This window comes from Hibiscus syriacus, unplaced genomic scaffold (genome assembly GCF_006381635.1).
Source record: "Hibiscus syriacus cultivar Baekdansim isolate YM2019G1 unplaced genomic scaffold, ASM638163v2 tig00005712_pilon, whole genome shotgun sequence".
Taxonomy (NCBI): Eukaryota; Viridiplantae; Streptophyta; class Magnoliopsida; order Malvales; family Malvaceae; genus Hibiscus; species Hibiscus syriacus.
The window spans coordinates 241,430-257,055 of NW_024062065.1; the positions used below are offsets into that span (position 1 = coordinate 241,430).

At 34.5% G+C, this 15,626-nt stretch overlaps 1 protein-coding gene across 1 annotated transcript; it reads right to left on the minus strand.

The window, feature by feature from the left end:
* Positions 1–12,548: 12,548 nt before the first annotated feature.
* LOC120199921 (organ-specific protein S2-like) lies at positions 12,549–13,025 on the minus strand. The gene is made up of 2 exons (XM_039200890.1): positions 12,938–13,025; positions 12,549–12,826 (listed from the first exon to the last, which is right to left on the minus strand). Exons 1-2 carry the CDS (start codon positions 12,980–12,982, stop codon positions 12,572–12,574), a joined length of 300 nt encoding a protein of 99 aa, XP_039056821.1. The 5' UTR covers positions 12,983–13,025; the 3' UTR covers positions 12,549–12,571.
* Positions 13,026–15,626: the final 2,601 nt, after the last annotated feature.

The window sequence follows — 15,626 nt, forward strand, 5'->3', positions numbered from 1 at the left end:
GGACGAATACTAGTGTTATCATAACAGTGACGATAAGATATTCAGGTAAATTTATCGATATTTTATGGTTTGATTGATTTGTATATTGTAGTTTTTTTTCCTGAATGTGTTTGTGTTCCATTGTAATAGCATCCACACCCAAAATGGCTCCAAAACATCAGCGTTAGAAGCACGGTCTTTCTTAAAGCTCTTCTCAACCCAGTTCTTCTCAACCACAACCTTCTTCTCAAACAAACGATTCTTCTGAGGAAATCAGATCCTTCGAAACTCTGAACTTTAGATCCAATATGGAGAAACAAAGATGGCAGACGAGTTTCAAAGTAAGAAAGATTCGTCCCGAACGTGTCATTGACCTGAGTTTCTTGTTTGATGATAAATATGCATTTAGTTTTAAATCCATATTTACATCTTGGGGTTGGCTTGAATTTCTTGGTGTAGAACCAAAATATTACCCCAACCTAGTTAGAGTCTTCTACAATAATGCTTCCTTACAGCACGAGCCTAATAAGACTAATATAATAGGAATTAATACCCATGTCATGGGGAAGAATATATATATATCTCCGGAAACTATTGCGGAGTGTCTAGGTGTCGAGAATAAAGGGGATTCAGATGAAAATAATTTAGATACTACAATACAACGGGTTGCTAGAAATAGCCCAATTCACCTAGATGTAGAGTCGAGTGTGTTTCACAAAATGTTCACATGGTATATCCGGCCTAGTGGGGGAAACATTCAACGCTTCAAGATAACGATTATTGGTGGATAGCAAAGTATAAATCCAAATCCAAAACGGCTCCAAGCATTGCATGACGCCCCTGTTCGATTAACCCGCAAGATTGACATGTTATTTATTAAAAAAGTGGGACATTATTTTGTTGAAAAACTCGGTTGGAAGCGTGTCAAGAAGGTTGGATTAGATCAAGAGAGAGAGGAAATAGACCTCATTGGCTATGAATACGAGCAACCAATTGGAGACGCAATGATGGAAGAAGATCCAGTTGGAGAGGATGTCACAATTAAGACCGTGATGGAATACATGATCAATTTTCGGGAGCATATTGATTCCTTTGTGAGTGGAATGCGAACTGATATTTCATCATTGCGCGATGAAGTCTCCATGTTGCGTGACGAATTACGTCAACGACATCAAACGAGTTAGGTAATTCATTATTTATGATTCTAAACATTTACACGTTCTGAAATGTATTTTATTTTCTTTTAACAGATGTGGACAACCAAGCAATCAATGAAGATGAAGATGACGACGACGACGACGACGATGATGATGATGATGATGATCCAAACAAGTATATCGTGTCTGCAACGCCGCCTTCAAGAAAACTTTTAATTTTTGATCTTAATGGTGTTCTTGCCTACATCCCAAGACTGCCTGCAGGTTTTAATTCTATTCTTTTGTATCCATTATTTTAACATATAAGCATAGAACTTTAATCTCATTTTCTTCATGTTGTAGATGTTGTCCTCATAACAGGATTATTTGAATTTATGCAATTTTGTGTAGACAATTTTGTTGTTGTCATTTGGTCTTCCAAGATGAGGTTAGAACTGTTGAGCAATTGAATTACTGTAGCCAAAATCGTTAATATACAATTGAATGTTAACATTCAAACTTGATTACAATCTCAGGCATAACATCAACCGTGTACATGAGAAACTACCTTTATTTTCTGAGCATTTTCTATTCGTTTGGGTAAGATGAATGTCATTACAGTTTGCTGACTTTTCTTTGTCTACGATTCCTACATATTTATGTTCGACTGTTTGTGAACAGGATCAAGCAAAATGCAAAACATACGATAATGTTACATATTGTAAAGATCTCAATGATGTTTGGAACGCGTGTCCTGATTTTAACGAGCTAAATACACTTTTGGTCGATGATTCAGCGAAAAAAATGATTTATAATCCGGTAAGTTGCATTTATGCAATATGTTTTTCCAGTTAAACAAGTGTTCATACATTGATTATTTTAACAATTTATATGTTTATATGGAAATACAATTACATATGTCCACATACCTTTGACGCTGCTTCCCATTTGAACGACAGTGCTCTAGGTATGACACAAATTTATTCATGCTTATGCGAATTTAGTTTATTTTTAGTAAAATTGCACCTCATTAGTTTGATAATTGAAATTATTTATGTATGTCCTCAGAAAAAGGCGGAAACATACGAGAGTATTTGGAAAATTTGTTGAAGGCGCCTAATGTTCCGGACTTCGTTAGAAATAACCCTTTTTCATCGGATTAATTTCGTTGTCGGTACATTATTTGAACATTATTGTGTGTGTATCTTTTGGTTTGATTATATTGTGTGTATATTTTCATTAATTATTCCATATTTGCTTCTCTGTATACAGATACATTTGAGGATTGTTGAAATATCAATTCTAGTTATTAATGTATTTTACATCTGCGTGCAAATGTATCGAAACACATTATTAAAGAAATTTTTTCTATGATCTCCACAACAAAGTTTTCATACTTAGAAATATCGGTATATTTATAATCGTTTTCTATAATGTATCCAAACTTAAAGTTTCCCATAAAGTGTCGATCCATATATAAAAAGTAACGACCCAAAAAACATCGAAAGCCATAATTATAATGTAATGGGTAATTTTTCAATATAACCGATATAAATATATCGGTTTTATGAAAAATATGTCTACAATATTTATCAACACTTATCAGTATTGTGTCGATACTTTGTGTCCAGAATGGATGCCAAAAAGGAGGGAACCTACAAAGTGTCGATACATTTTCATAGAGTGTCGATCCAAAAGGGTTGCACGCATACAGTGTCGATACATTTATTAAAAGTGTCGATCCCAAAAACATCGAAAACCATAATTATAATGTAATAGGTAATTTTGTAATATAACCAATATACATATACCGATTTTATGAGAGAATAGGTCTATAATATGTATCGACACTTATTAATATTGTGTCGATAATTTTTGTCCATAATTTATGCCAAAAAGGGTGAACGCATAAAGTGTCGATACATTTTCAAAAAGTATCGATCCCAAAAACATCGAAACCCATAATTATAATGTAATAGGTAAATTTACAATGTAACCGGTATAAATATACCAGTTTTATAAGAGAATAGGTATACAACATGTATCGACACTTTGTTTAAAAACCCTAGGTTTTATTGGCTATGATGTCAACATGATTAACCTGGATAATCCCAGTTACAAAATTGATTCCAGCTATGATTGTGGGAGACTATACTCTACAGATTGTTTGGCATTTATGTGATGATGCAGATGAAATATTAAATGGTCTCGTAATCCACAATAAAAATAGACTAAGAGAGTAAATTTTGTAAATATAGGGTTAATTTTGTATAATTTACATTATACTCAAACTGAGCTTGACTTGAGAACATGTTAGTTTGTTATGTCCCTCACCGTTGCAGTACCCACATCGCCTAATTATCTTCTCGACCTTGTTCTTCGGTACTTCTTTTTGCTTGCGTTGTTTTCGTTGAGGGTCACGAACGTTGTTTACTACAATGCTCTGGTTGACTGAATCATTCAAACCAAACGAGTTTTCTAATTCTTCTATTAGTCTTTTCATCTCATCTCTTGCGGTTTGATGCAATGTAGCATAACCTACTTGACGTTGAATGTAGAGCAACGAACCGTGCCATTTGCATCACTTCTGGAGACACATTCAAGTCAACATAACTGGGTGCAGAAGCCTTCGCATCATTAGTCCACCTACTTTGAATCAAAGTCCCAGGCAAATATGTGTAATCCAAGTGCTTCAAAATGTGAAGTTGATGGCGACACGGAAGTCTAACGGTCTCGAATTTTTTGCAGGAGCAAATTAGGGTTTTCGTACGAGAATCAAAACTAATTTCCTATTTCCTATTATTTTCTTTGTACTTTGACAAAATATAATGTTGACATTCATCTGATAAGGACTGAATCTCTGCCTCAATCCGGTACATTGTCTCCCGTAGAAGTTCATATTTGAACGCACAAAAAGATTCGCGGGTAAAAATCGCAGCAGCATGGCTTTCAAGGTCGAATAGTTTTGTGATCTGGAAGGGCTTCGTATGAGAACTTAAGTAATCCACTTTCAACTCGTTCATACGTATTCTACTAATTCCATCTTCAATTGCACGAACAACATCTAAATATGTCTTCTTGTGTTTCAGTGCAATCTCTAGTGAAGCATTCATAGACTCACACCTTTGTGTTGAGCGAATATTGACAAAGAAATGATCGGTTAGATATGTTTGTGCCCATAAGTGCCGTGTATTTCCCTTCTCAATCACCCATGGATGCTTTTCGACGTTGAATTCTGAAACAACCGAACACCATTGAATATCAAATTCCTCGGTTGTCCACCAGGAAGCCATGCATTTTGAGAATGCTGCTGTAAATTTTGGGTCACCAATGTTAGCTTGTGCATTGCGAGAAAGATGCCAAGAACATAATATGTGCTTAGCATAAGGGATAACATATTTGATAGCCCTCTGCATTGCCCTATCCCCATCGGTGACAACTGAAATAGGTAATTTATTCATTATGGCTTCTAAACAATTTTGTAGCACTCACTCAAAAGATTGAGACGTCTCGTCGGTGATTATGACAGTGGCAAACACAATTGTGTTTTGGTGATGATTGGCATCGACAATAGGCATAATTGGTTGACCATACAAATTATCTTTGTACGTTGTGTCGAATGCAATTACATCACCAAAGCATGTGTAATTCGATCTCGATGTAGAATCTGACCAAATAAGATTATACAATGCCCCTGATTCGTCTACCAAGTATGTCATAAAAAACCCGGGATCATCATGTTTCTTATATCAAAGTAGGCAATAAGCGCATTCACATCCTCATCGACGATTTCCTTTACTTTACCTCTTTGAAGTGCATTGTAGAGGTCTTTATGTGTAAATCCAACATTATGATAGTCCCCTGCCTGCTGCGTTAAATAGTTCATAACTTGTGACGTACCAACACCGACCTCTTTCAATGCTGTTGCCTCATCGATATCAGCCTTACTTACAGCTCTATTAGAACGCATAAATGGTGTCATAGCAGGTGTGCACAATACATGATTATGTTCCTGATAAGACTTACTTATAACCCACTGATCGTTTGTATTTTTTGCTGTAACTACGACTCTAGCCTTACATCATGTTCTTGTGACTGGCGTATGAGCACGTTGACGATTAACAATATTGACTTTTGATGCTCGAAACCCTTCTTTGGAACAACAAAATTCTTGTGTCTTCACATTCCCTTCCACGTCAAGCCGTGTTGTTCCCTTACGTGCACTAAACCCATGTTCCCATGCGAATCCCTTGTAAAAGTACCAAGCTTGATCACGTGAACAGAAGAGCTGACCAACCAATCTGTCAGATTCATCAACATTATGTACTTCATGGCATTCCTCGGTTGGCTTAACATTGTCTGCATCAGTATGATCTATGGCAAAAATTTTGTTGTGCAAGTTCAGTGGTCCCGAAGTTGATGGAGATGTAAGCAAAGGTTCATTGAACATGTTTCAGTCGTGTTGCTTTCAATAGGATTTGGTATTGGTAGAGGTAGTTAAAGGGTGGGTACAACATTAAATTCGCAGTACATATTTAGGTATGTACAATAACTACCTAAATATGTGTCGATACATTTTATACAAGTATCGACCCAAAAAACATCAAAACCAATAATTATAATGTAATAGGTAAATTAACAATGTAGCCGGTATAAATATACCGGTTAATTAGAAAACAAATCAACATAATGTATCGACACTTGTGTAATTTGTGTCTATACTTATTGTCCAGGATGAATGCACAAACGAGGTGCAGGCATAAAGTGTCGACACTTGATAAATTTGTGTCGATACTTTTGGTCCAGAATGAATACCAAAAAGGGTGCAACCATAACGTATAGATACATTTATAAAAAGTATCGATCTCGGAAACATTGAAACTCATAAGTATAATGTAATAGGTAAATTTTCAATGTAACCGGTATAAATATACCGATTTTATGAGAGAATAGGTCTAAATAATGTATCAACACGTTGTTAGTTTGTGTCGATACTTTTTTCCAGAATGAAATATGAATGCCCAACCAGGTGCAAGCATAAAGTGTCGATACATTTAAAATTGTATCGATCTAAAAAACATCGTAACCGATAATAATAATGTAATAGGTAAATTTGCAATGTTACCGGTATAAATATACCGGTTTACTTCGAAAATAGGTCAATATAAGCGCTACCTATTACATTATATAAGAGCTACCTAATATGTTATTGTACTTGATAATATTTCCGGTTAAATGCCTATTACATTATATAAGCGCTACCTATTACATTATATAAACGCTACCTAATATGTTATTATACTTAATAATATTTCCGGTTAAATGATATAACATTACCGGTCAAAATTTTAACCGATCACGTCGTTTTTTAATTTTTTTTTACTGGCACAGCAGTACTACCCGTCATTGACCTAACACCAGTAAACTCTTATATCAAGTCGTGTAGTAGTGTAAGATGGATCAAAGTCTTTGACCAGCCTCTAACCCTCGGCTTTACCACCCTCCCCACTGCCAAGTTCAAAACCTCTCAATTTCCAAGGACAAATTGTTCATATAATAAATGCCAAAATAAAATAAAAATCCGTTTGTTTTTATGACCCATAAATGAGAGTGTGTGGAGATACGCGTTGAGCATATGTTAACTTTGTTCTTCTCCTTATAAATTCCAGTAGGTTACGGTTTCTCAAGGCTCAAAAACAAACCTTGGGGTTTCTTTTTCTTTCTGTTCTCTTTATTTCCTCTCAAGTTTTTTCAACTGCTTTAGGGTTGTTTGCTTTCCGACATGAGCCAATGGGGATGTCTTTGAGAGGAATGTTGGATGGCTCGATGCGGGGCTTCGACGTCGTCGAAGTGAAAGTATCGGACCAGGCTTCATTCCCCTCAAACATTCTCATTTTACTGTTCTATAGATGGAATTAACGAAGCGATAAAGTTGATGGGACTGTTGTTTGGCTCGATATTATTTAGGTTTAACATTCGTATACACATATAGATTTTCCATGGTAACGAAATTTTCTTTTTCTTTTTTTGGTATTTTAGAAAGTTTCTGGGACTATTGATATCGGATCAGGCTTCATTCCCGTCAACCAAACACTTCCTGGTTGTAGTATTAAATTGCAGTTACGGAATTTATCACTATTACGGTCGAGGTTATGGATACTGCGAACGTTACGTAAGGCGTCACGAGTGTTATTTCTTCCTTAAAATTCATGATACTTCTAAAATATTATATTTATACATTTTACAGCTTTCTTTTAATATTCTAATATTAATATACTCTTTTAATATTTTATTTTAAAAATAAAAATTTAATTTCATAGATAAAAAATTATTAAAAACAAACATAAACCATACAAGTGTTATCATGTTGAATAATGTGTAAAAACAACTATAATGTTAATCAACAACATATAAATAGTCTTACAAAAAATATATCAAAGTTCTCATATTTTAACATAAAAAAATTCATTTTACATAACTTAGAAAGAAAAAAATACATAAATACAAATATAAAAATTCTATTTCTTATAGTTCAACACCCAAATGAATGTTGTATGATAAATGATGATAAAAATGACTTAATTTTACAACAACGTGAATAAATAATTTAATTTTAAAATGAATGATAATAAATAATTTAACTAATTCAAATTTAAGTAACAAATTTTAAACATAACTATTACGTTATTATTAATGATATATATTTATAATCTATTTTTAAGGATTAAGTAAAAACATTTTATTTATGTAATTTTATATTTCGGATAATCTAAAGTTTGTTGTGGTATTGTCGTGTTGCAGCGTAATTTATAACATATTGCGGCGCTACATAACGGTTTTAGACCACAATAATCGTGATACAGTTTTTTTGTCGCGTTGCACCGATATTACGTCGCGGTAACCTTCAAAATTGTTACGATGCGGCCTTTAGGCTGCGTTGGGTCCGTAATTTAATACTATGTGTTCCAGACATGAGAGATGAATTTTGGTCGGTTTGAAGTAAAGGTTTTAGGTAATGGAAATTAACTTAATTAAGTAATTAACCGTTGTTTTTAAGGTTTATGTATGGAATCCTTCTGACAGACGTTCCATTTGTTGAAGATGACGTTGACTTAATTTTGTTTGTGTTGACCATAACCATATTTTTTTTCTGTTTTCTATGGTTTTCGTGTTAGATTCTCTCTCGCAATCCTAGACCACTCACAGCACAATTCTGTGGTCTAATTTTTAATTAATTAATAATTTCTCTTATGTTTAAAATTTGACCATTTTATATAAAATGTAACCGCCCGTGTATTCATAGAGAAAGAGCAGCAAAATGTAACTGATGAATTTATTTCATTTGTAAATGCATATAGAAAAGAGCATGTTCCTCCCCTTGATCTTCTTTATATGTAGTTCTATGGAATTCCTCAGTTACTTACCTTTTTTGTGTCTGGTTTTTATTAGTTTGTATATGACACTTTGTTGACTTTTGAATATATATATATATATATATATATATATATATATATTGGTTAGTGTCTTTATGTATTGAATTGTATGAATCAAACAACTTCAATGATAAATGAATTATTGTTATTTCTTGAGGTATCAAATTTGAGCACCAGGAATTAGGGATGGCAACTCAACCCGAATCCGACGGGTTCCGACCCGACCCGATCGGGTCGGATTTTTTAAAAAAAAATCGGGTTCGAGTCGGGTCGGGTCGGGTTTTTTTTAAATGTACTGTTCGGGTCGGGTCGGGTTTAGGGTGAAAAAAATCCGACCCGACCCGAAAAATATATATAATTTTATCCTATATATTTAGGGATAATTTCAATAATGTCCCTCCGTATATAATTTTTTTCAATTAAGTCACTGTTTTCATTGAATAATTTTTTTTTTATTATTATTTCGGGTCGGGTCGGGTCGGGTTTCTAAGTCATATATTCGGGTCGGGTCGGGTCGGGTGAAACCTTAATTTCGTCGGGTCGGGTCGGATCACATGTGAAAAACCCTTTCTTCTCGAGTCGGGTCGGGTGGCCCAAAAACCCGACCCGACCCATTGCCATCCCTACCAGGAATGCTAGAAATGTGAGTATTTAATGTTTAATGGTTGAGAGTTATCTTTGAACAGATACTACATTATACTTACATCAGATTAATAATATATATATATATATATATATATATATATATTGAATTTTTTATTTGTCATGAATCTACCTCGTAGATTGAATATCCCATTTTCTACCAGATTTTGATCTCTTTTTTCTTGTGATGTCATCCATTAATGGTCGTCTTTTCCATTATCTGGGTCACATTTTTTTTGTCCTTCCTCGATCAATTCTTGTCACGATGGTAGCAAGAGATTGTAGTTAAGGGAAAATTGGTTTTTCATCCGTCAGCTTTAGATACTCTCTAAGTTCTTCTCCTTAATTTATGTTTGATGTTTGTGATGCCAAAATAATATATCTCTATATGTCGTTGCCTCAACTATTTATCAAGAACAGAGCTATGATTTTAGTTCAAGGAGCGTAATATAATTAACAATAAAAAATGAGAGGGAAAAATCAAAATAAATTAAAACTTGAAGATCTAATTAAGTATTTATCTCTATATTTTTAATAATAAAAAAGTTAGAGGGGGCAGTGGATCCCGGAACTACACATACACATAGTTCAGTCACTACTATTCACGTTTTTGTTCATCATATGTCATTAATCTCTCCTTGTTATATTTTATTTATGATTCCCCTAAATGTATATTTGATATTATTCGAAATAATACTCTTTATAATTAATACAATCTACATACCTATCTCAAACAAAAAGAGATGATGTAAAATCAAGTTGCTTGGGCTGTTTTGGTAGAGCTTCAGGGTTGGGGGCAGGAGAGGCTGTCACATTTGTTGGTTGTGCAGGTATTTGTTTCAATGCTCGTGTTTGTTGCTTTCTCTGTGGTTCGGTGGGATTGTGTTGTGTTTTGTTATCTTTCCATGTTGTTGGAGTGGTGAGCAAGAGGAGAGTTGTTCCAAGGGTGTAATTTTCGTGAATGTTGTTGAGTTCGGGCTTTATGTGGCTGTTTTGTACCTAGTGTACTCTTTTTCTCCACTTAGATTTAGTGCGGTTTTTAACGAGGTCCCTATCTATAGTTTAATTTTTAAATAAAATAAATTGCCAATAAAAAAAAGTTGGTGGACCGACTTTGAAATTCCTTCTTCCCTTTCTCTCACACACGTATAAGAAGCAAATTTGTTTTTATACAATTTTATTATTGGAGACGATTACTATTTTGATCAACTATTCAGGGGATCTAGCAGTATACCTATATTTGTAATATAATGTAAAGTTTAGATTTTTTGAGTGCTAGAGTTGGGAACCAACCTTATCATGGCGTAGCATTTGGAGCTCTCTAGAGGAGAGGCTAAAATGGAGAGTCGAAATTTGTCCAAAATTGGTGATAAAAGAATATAAAGATTAAATATTTTTATTGAATAAATTCTTCAAAAATGATTTGAGATGTGACTAAACACTATATAATATAAATTTAGTTCTTAAAGGTGTTTGGGAGCCGGTGCTTTCCGTGCTTAAGGGCTTGCAACAGACAAAAGTTTGACTACAGGTCAAAGCCTTGTGTGTTCTTTGGTTACTCGCCTCAACATCACGGTTATTAGTGCCTTGATAACACAAGTCGGATTTTTGTGTCTCGAAATGTTTCGCTTAATGAACATGTATTTCCATGTCCTGTAGTTAGTGCAGGTGTGAGTAAAGACAGACTACAGTCTACTTGGGCTGTTCTCTTTCCTTGTCCTGCTGAGTGTGGGTTGTAGTCTCGTAATGATAATGTTCAGATGGAAGAGTCACGACAATCGAGTAGTAATTGTAATGAGATTGCTGATGTAACATCTAATCATGTATGATCTGCTTATGATAATGCTTCTGTTAATGTTCTTGTAGAGGATGGCAATAATGATTCTCATGAGCTCTCTCTAGACAGTCAAGAGGTCATGAACAACCAGCTGGTACTATAGGTGCTCAAGTTGAGCTTGTTGATGAGCAGTCCTGCAACACTCATCCAATGGTCACTCATAGCAAAGCATGGGTGTTTGAACCCAAAGTTTATCACACTATTCTTGATGTCACTCCTCGTGTGCAGGACGGTTTAAAGCATAAAAAATGGAGGCTGGTTGTTGAATCTTAATATAAAGCTTTAATAGATAATGACATTGAAAGTCGGTTCATCTGCTTTCAGAGTGAAAGACGATTTACTGTAAGCGAATTTTAAGAATTAAGTATAATTTCGATGGTCGTTACAAAGCCAGACCAGTGGCCAAGGGTTTCTCGCAAGTCCCAGGGTGCGATTTTGTTGACACATTCAGCCCTGTAATTAGATTTTTTACCTTGAATATAATATTGTTTATTGTTGTCTCTCGTGGGTGACAGGTCCAGCAGGTTGATGTAAATAATGCGTTCCTGAAAGAGGATCTCCATGAAGAAGTCTATATGAAACAATCTGAAGGTTTTGTGCAAGTTGGAAAAAATGGTGAACCACGTGTGTGAAAACTAAATAAAGATGTTTTTATGGTTTGCTTCAGACACCGCAAAATTGGTTTAATAAATTGCGTGATTACTTATATTCGTTATGTTTTTGGTCGTCCTGAACTGATAATTCTTTGTTCATCCGTATAACTGATGATGCAGTTAAGTATATTGCAGTTCATGTAGAAGACATCTTGATCACTGGATCATCTGAATCTCAGGTTCAACAAGTTAAACAAAGGCTTAACGATAAGCTCTCTTAGGGATCTTGGCGCCTTACAGTATTTCTTGGGAATTGAGGCAGTTCGAACAGTTTTGGGATCATTTCCTTGCCTAAGAAAGCATGTTGAAGAGCATCTTGACAGATTCAATATGCTCACCACTAAGCCTGTTGACACTCTCATTCTGGTCACACCTACAGTAAAGTCGAGGAGCACCGATTGATGCCAGATGTATCGTAGTGTTGTTAGGGCCTTGTTGTATGTCTGTCACACCAGATCATATATTTCTTTTGTCGTGCATAAAGTGTCTCAGTTTATGCAAAAAATGGAATTAGTCAGGTGTTAAACGTATACTAAGGTATCTCAAAGGTACTTTGGATTGTGGCCTTTGGATTGCTCCTCAACAAGTTGATTATGTTTTGAAATCTGTTACGGATGCTAACTAGGGTAGTGATCCAGATGATCGTTGGTCTATTTTAGGATTTTGTGTTTTTTTGAGCAATCACTTGTTGTGTTGGTGCTCAAAGAAGCAATGTTCTCTTTTGATCCACTGCAGAGGTCGAATACAACTGATTCTATATCTAAGACTCTTTGGATTTAAGTTGTGTTGAATGACATGGGTGTGCAGACTTCGAAGATTGGAAAATAACTAAGAAAAAGCAAGAACACTTAAAACTACCTTACAAGTTTATGAGAAGAAACTTCCATTAATTCAAGGTCTCTGATCCTTCAAGTCCTTGACATAAGGCATATCTTCATCTTTGTGCTTGAGATTACTGTGGTATATTATAAGGCTATGTCTGCTATCGAAATCCTTGACAAAATTGTTCATTTTCTTCCCGGAACCCATAGCTGAAGCTTGATCTTGATGCAAAAGGCCTTTGATTGCTTCAGGCATCGGTTGGTCCTTCATTACATTTTTCCAGTAGTCCCTTGGTTCCTCTCTCGCATGGCTGAAGTCGGCGAACTATTTAACAAAATAATCAAAAAAGCACTCATCAAAGATCGATAGGTATAACTAAATGAAAAGTGATATTAAAGAGTATTTAAAGAACTCAGTAGGACATAATGGGCTTACCATGAGAAAAATGCAGAAAATGAAGAAAACAATTGAAGTCTTCATGTCTTGGTTGAATCAGAGTAAGATTTTGCTGTTTTGTGTGTTGTAGGCTGCTGAAGATTGACCAACCCTTTTTATAGGCAAATAAAGTGATTATATTATTATAATTCACTGTTTTATATAAAGAAACGTGTATTTTAAGCTTTGCATAAGATAATTAAACACATCAACCTTTTAGGAGCTCGCCAACTTTTGGTGGTTGACAATATTCCCACAAGTGGTTGAATAATTGAAATTTTTTATACAATACCATGAGAATTTGTTTATGGAATATATATATATATATATATATATATATATATATATATATATATATATATATATATAGTTATAATCCATTTACACAATATAAAACTCTTTAGTTTTACACAGAGTTTGGATCGTTAGATGAGTGAAATCAAGGACGGACGCAAGATTTTATGTTAAGGGAGCAAACTTAAACTTAAGGGGGATGAACTAAAATTCCAGGAGGGCGAACTAAAATTATAGGGGGCGAAGCATATTTTCAATAGGAAATACATAATTTTTTTAAAAATATATAACAATTTTAATTTTTTTTGGGGGTAGGGCCCCCACTCGCCTCCCGATCCATCCCTAAGTGAAATTAAAGGTTTAGATTAACTCATTGTTTTTCTCCAAAATGATAATCTCCACAATTCCTACTTTTAATTTCAACCATCTATTTTCACTCATCTAGCGGTCCTAAATCTGTGCAAAACTAAAAGAATTTTACATTGTGTATATATATAAAAAGGTTAGGATCAACTTACAACACTCTTTTAGGATTGTTGGATGAGGGGAAATCGAAGGTTGAGATTAACTCCTTGTTTTTTCTCAAGTAAATATCTTCTCACATTCCTTTTGTTAATCTTAGCATTTGATATTTCGTCATCCAACGAACCTAAAAGAGTATAAAACTCTTTAGTTTTACACTATCTAACTGGATCCTAGCTCATATATATATACACACACATGGTAAGATGTTTTTATTAATGATTTGTGCTTAACTTAATAATTCTAATCTTGAAGATGGGTTTGTTTGGTCTCAACTTTTGCATGATCCTATTGTTGATTCTCAACTGATCAATGACAAAAGACTAAACAACGAAGTGCAGAGGGAAGTGGCTGAGACTGTGTGGAAAGATTGAAAAGGGGGAGATATTAGCATTTGGTTTGGCTCTTTAGAGGCTTAAAGTCAACTTGATACACCATTTTCCATTTTGTGCTTATCAAAGAGAAATTCTCTAGATGTAACCATTTTCAACTTGGTTGGGACGTTATGTTCATGACAAGTGGTATATGTTCATGACAAGTGGTATCACAATCACCTCACCTTGAATTAGCATGTGAAGCCACATGATATAATTGACCCACTCTTAGGATCATGTGGAGTCTAGATGTGCATATATTAAGACTAAATGGATGGTACAATATCTCTCTAAGAGAAACACCTAGGTATAATTCGAGGTCTGAGAATCCCGTGTAGCACTCTTGGTTGAGGAATGCGGTTGGACTCTAACTTTCGTTAAGCCCTGTAAAATCTTTCGTCATAGAGTACTTGTGGTTTGGTGTGTAGCTTTTCATATGTAGCAGAGTTAGCTTTATATGATGGCACTATATGTGAAATGCTTTACTGATATAGTTCCTCCAAAGTGCATCGATGACCTTGTCGCTGATGTGATACGGCCACTTTCGGTTAGAGTCCTAATGAAAGGTCAATCATTCACGTTGTCAACTATAGGCAAAGGAAAAAGGAAAGGCCTATGCCCACTTTATGTTGCTGCTGATACATAGTGCAATGTCCAAAACCTGTGTGCTGTATAAGATTCAATGAATATCGGCAAAGACTTTTAGGTGTATGGTAATGTAATCTTTCTGAATAGACATGTTTCACCTTTGTTGACAATTTTAGTGAAAATGAGTTCTGGAAATTGCCAATGCAAAGAGAGTGGAACATGTGAAGCTGCTAGTATTTGTTAGGCATCAGTGCTATGTGATGGTGAAGTCTCGTTGAAACATGCATATATTCATAGTCAACTCCTTTTGCAGAATTTCTATCCCACTATCACAACATTCACCACCACAAATTTTCAGGTTTGCTAGTTTGTTGGGTCAGTTTAAAATCCATCACTTCACTAGAAAAATATATACTATATTTAATGAATTTATTCATTTTATATTGTTATATCTTCTCATTACCTTCTTCATAAATTGTGTTTTTATTATCTTTTATCTATCGAACCCTTCAAAATTTTAGAAGTCTTCGAAGTTATATATCCTTTGTGGAAAATTCTATGACGCATATCGCATATTGCAGCACACTACTAAAACGACGTATCAAAACACACTATTAACTAAATTGTTCTTATTAAGTAAATGTTAAAAAGGATAAATTACATGTTTTGTACCTAAATTATCACTTTTGTTTCCTCTGATCAACTACAATCTTATGATACGACCACTAATAAACTTACACGATTTGTCACAACCAAATTGACAACGATATCAATTTTTCTTGTCAACCTTATTACTAAGACTTGATACCAACACTATAAATCTATATAAAATTTACCTATACTAAAAAAATAGTTTTAAATATTCTCTCTAAACCGATTTTAGTATTCAGCATCCTCTCTATGTTATCTAT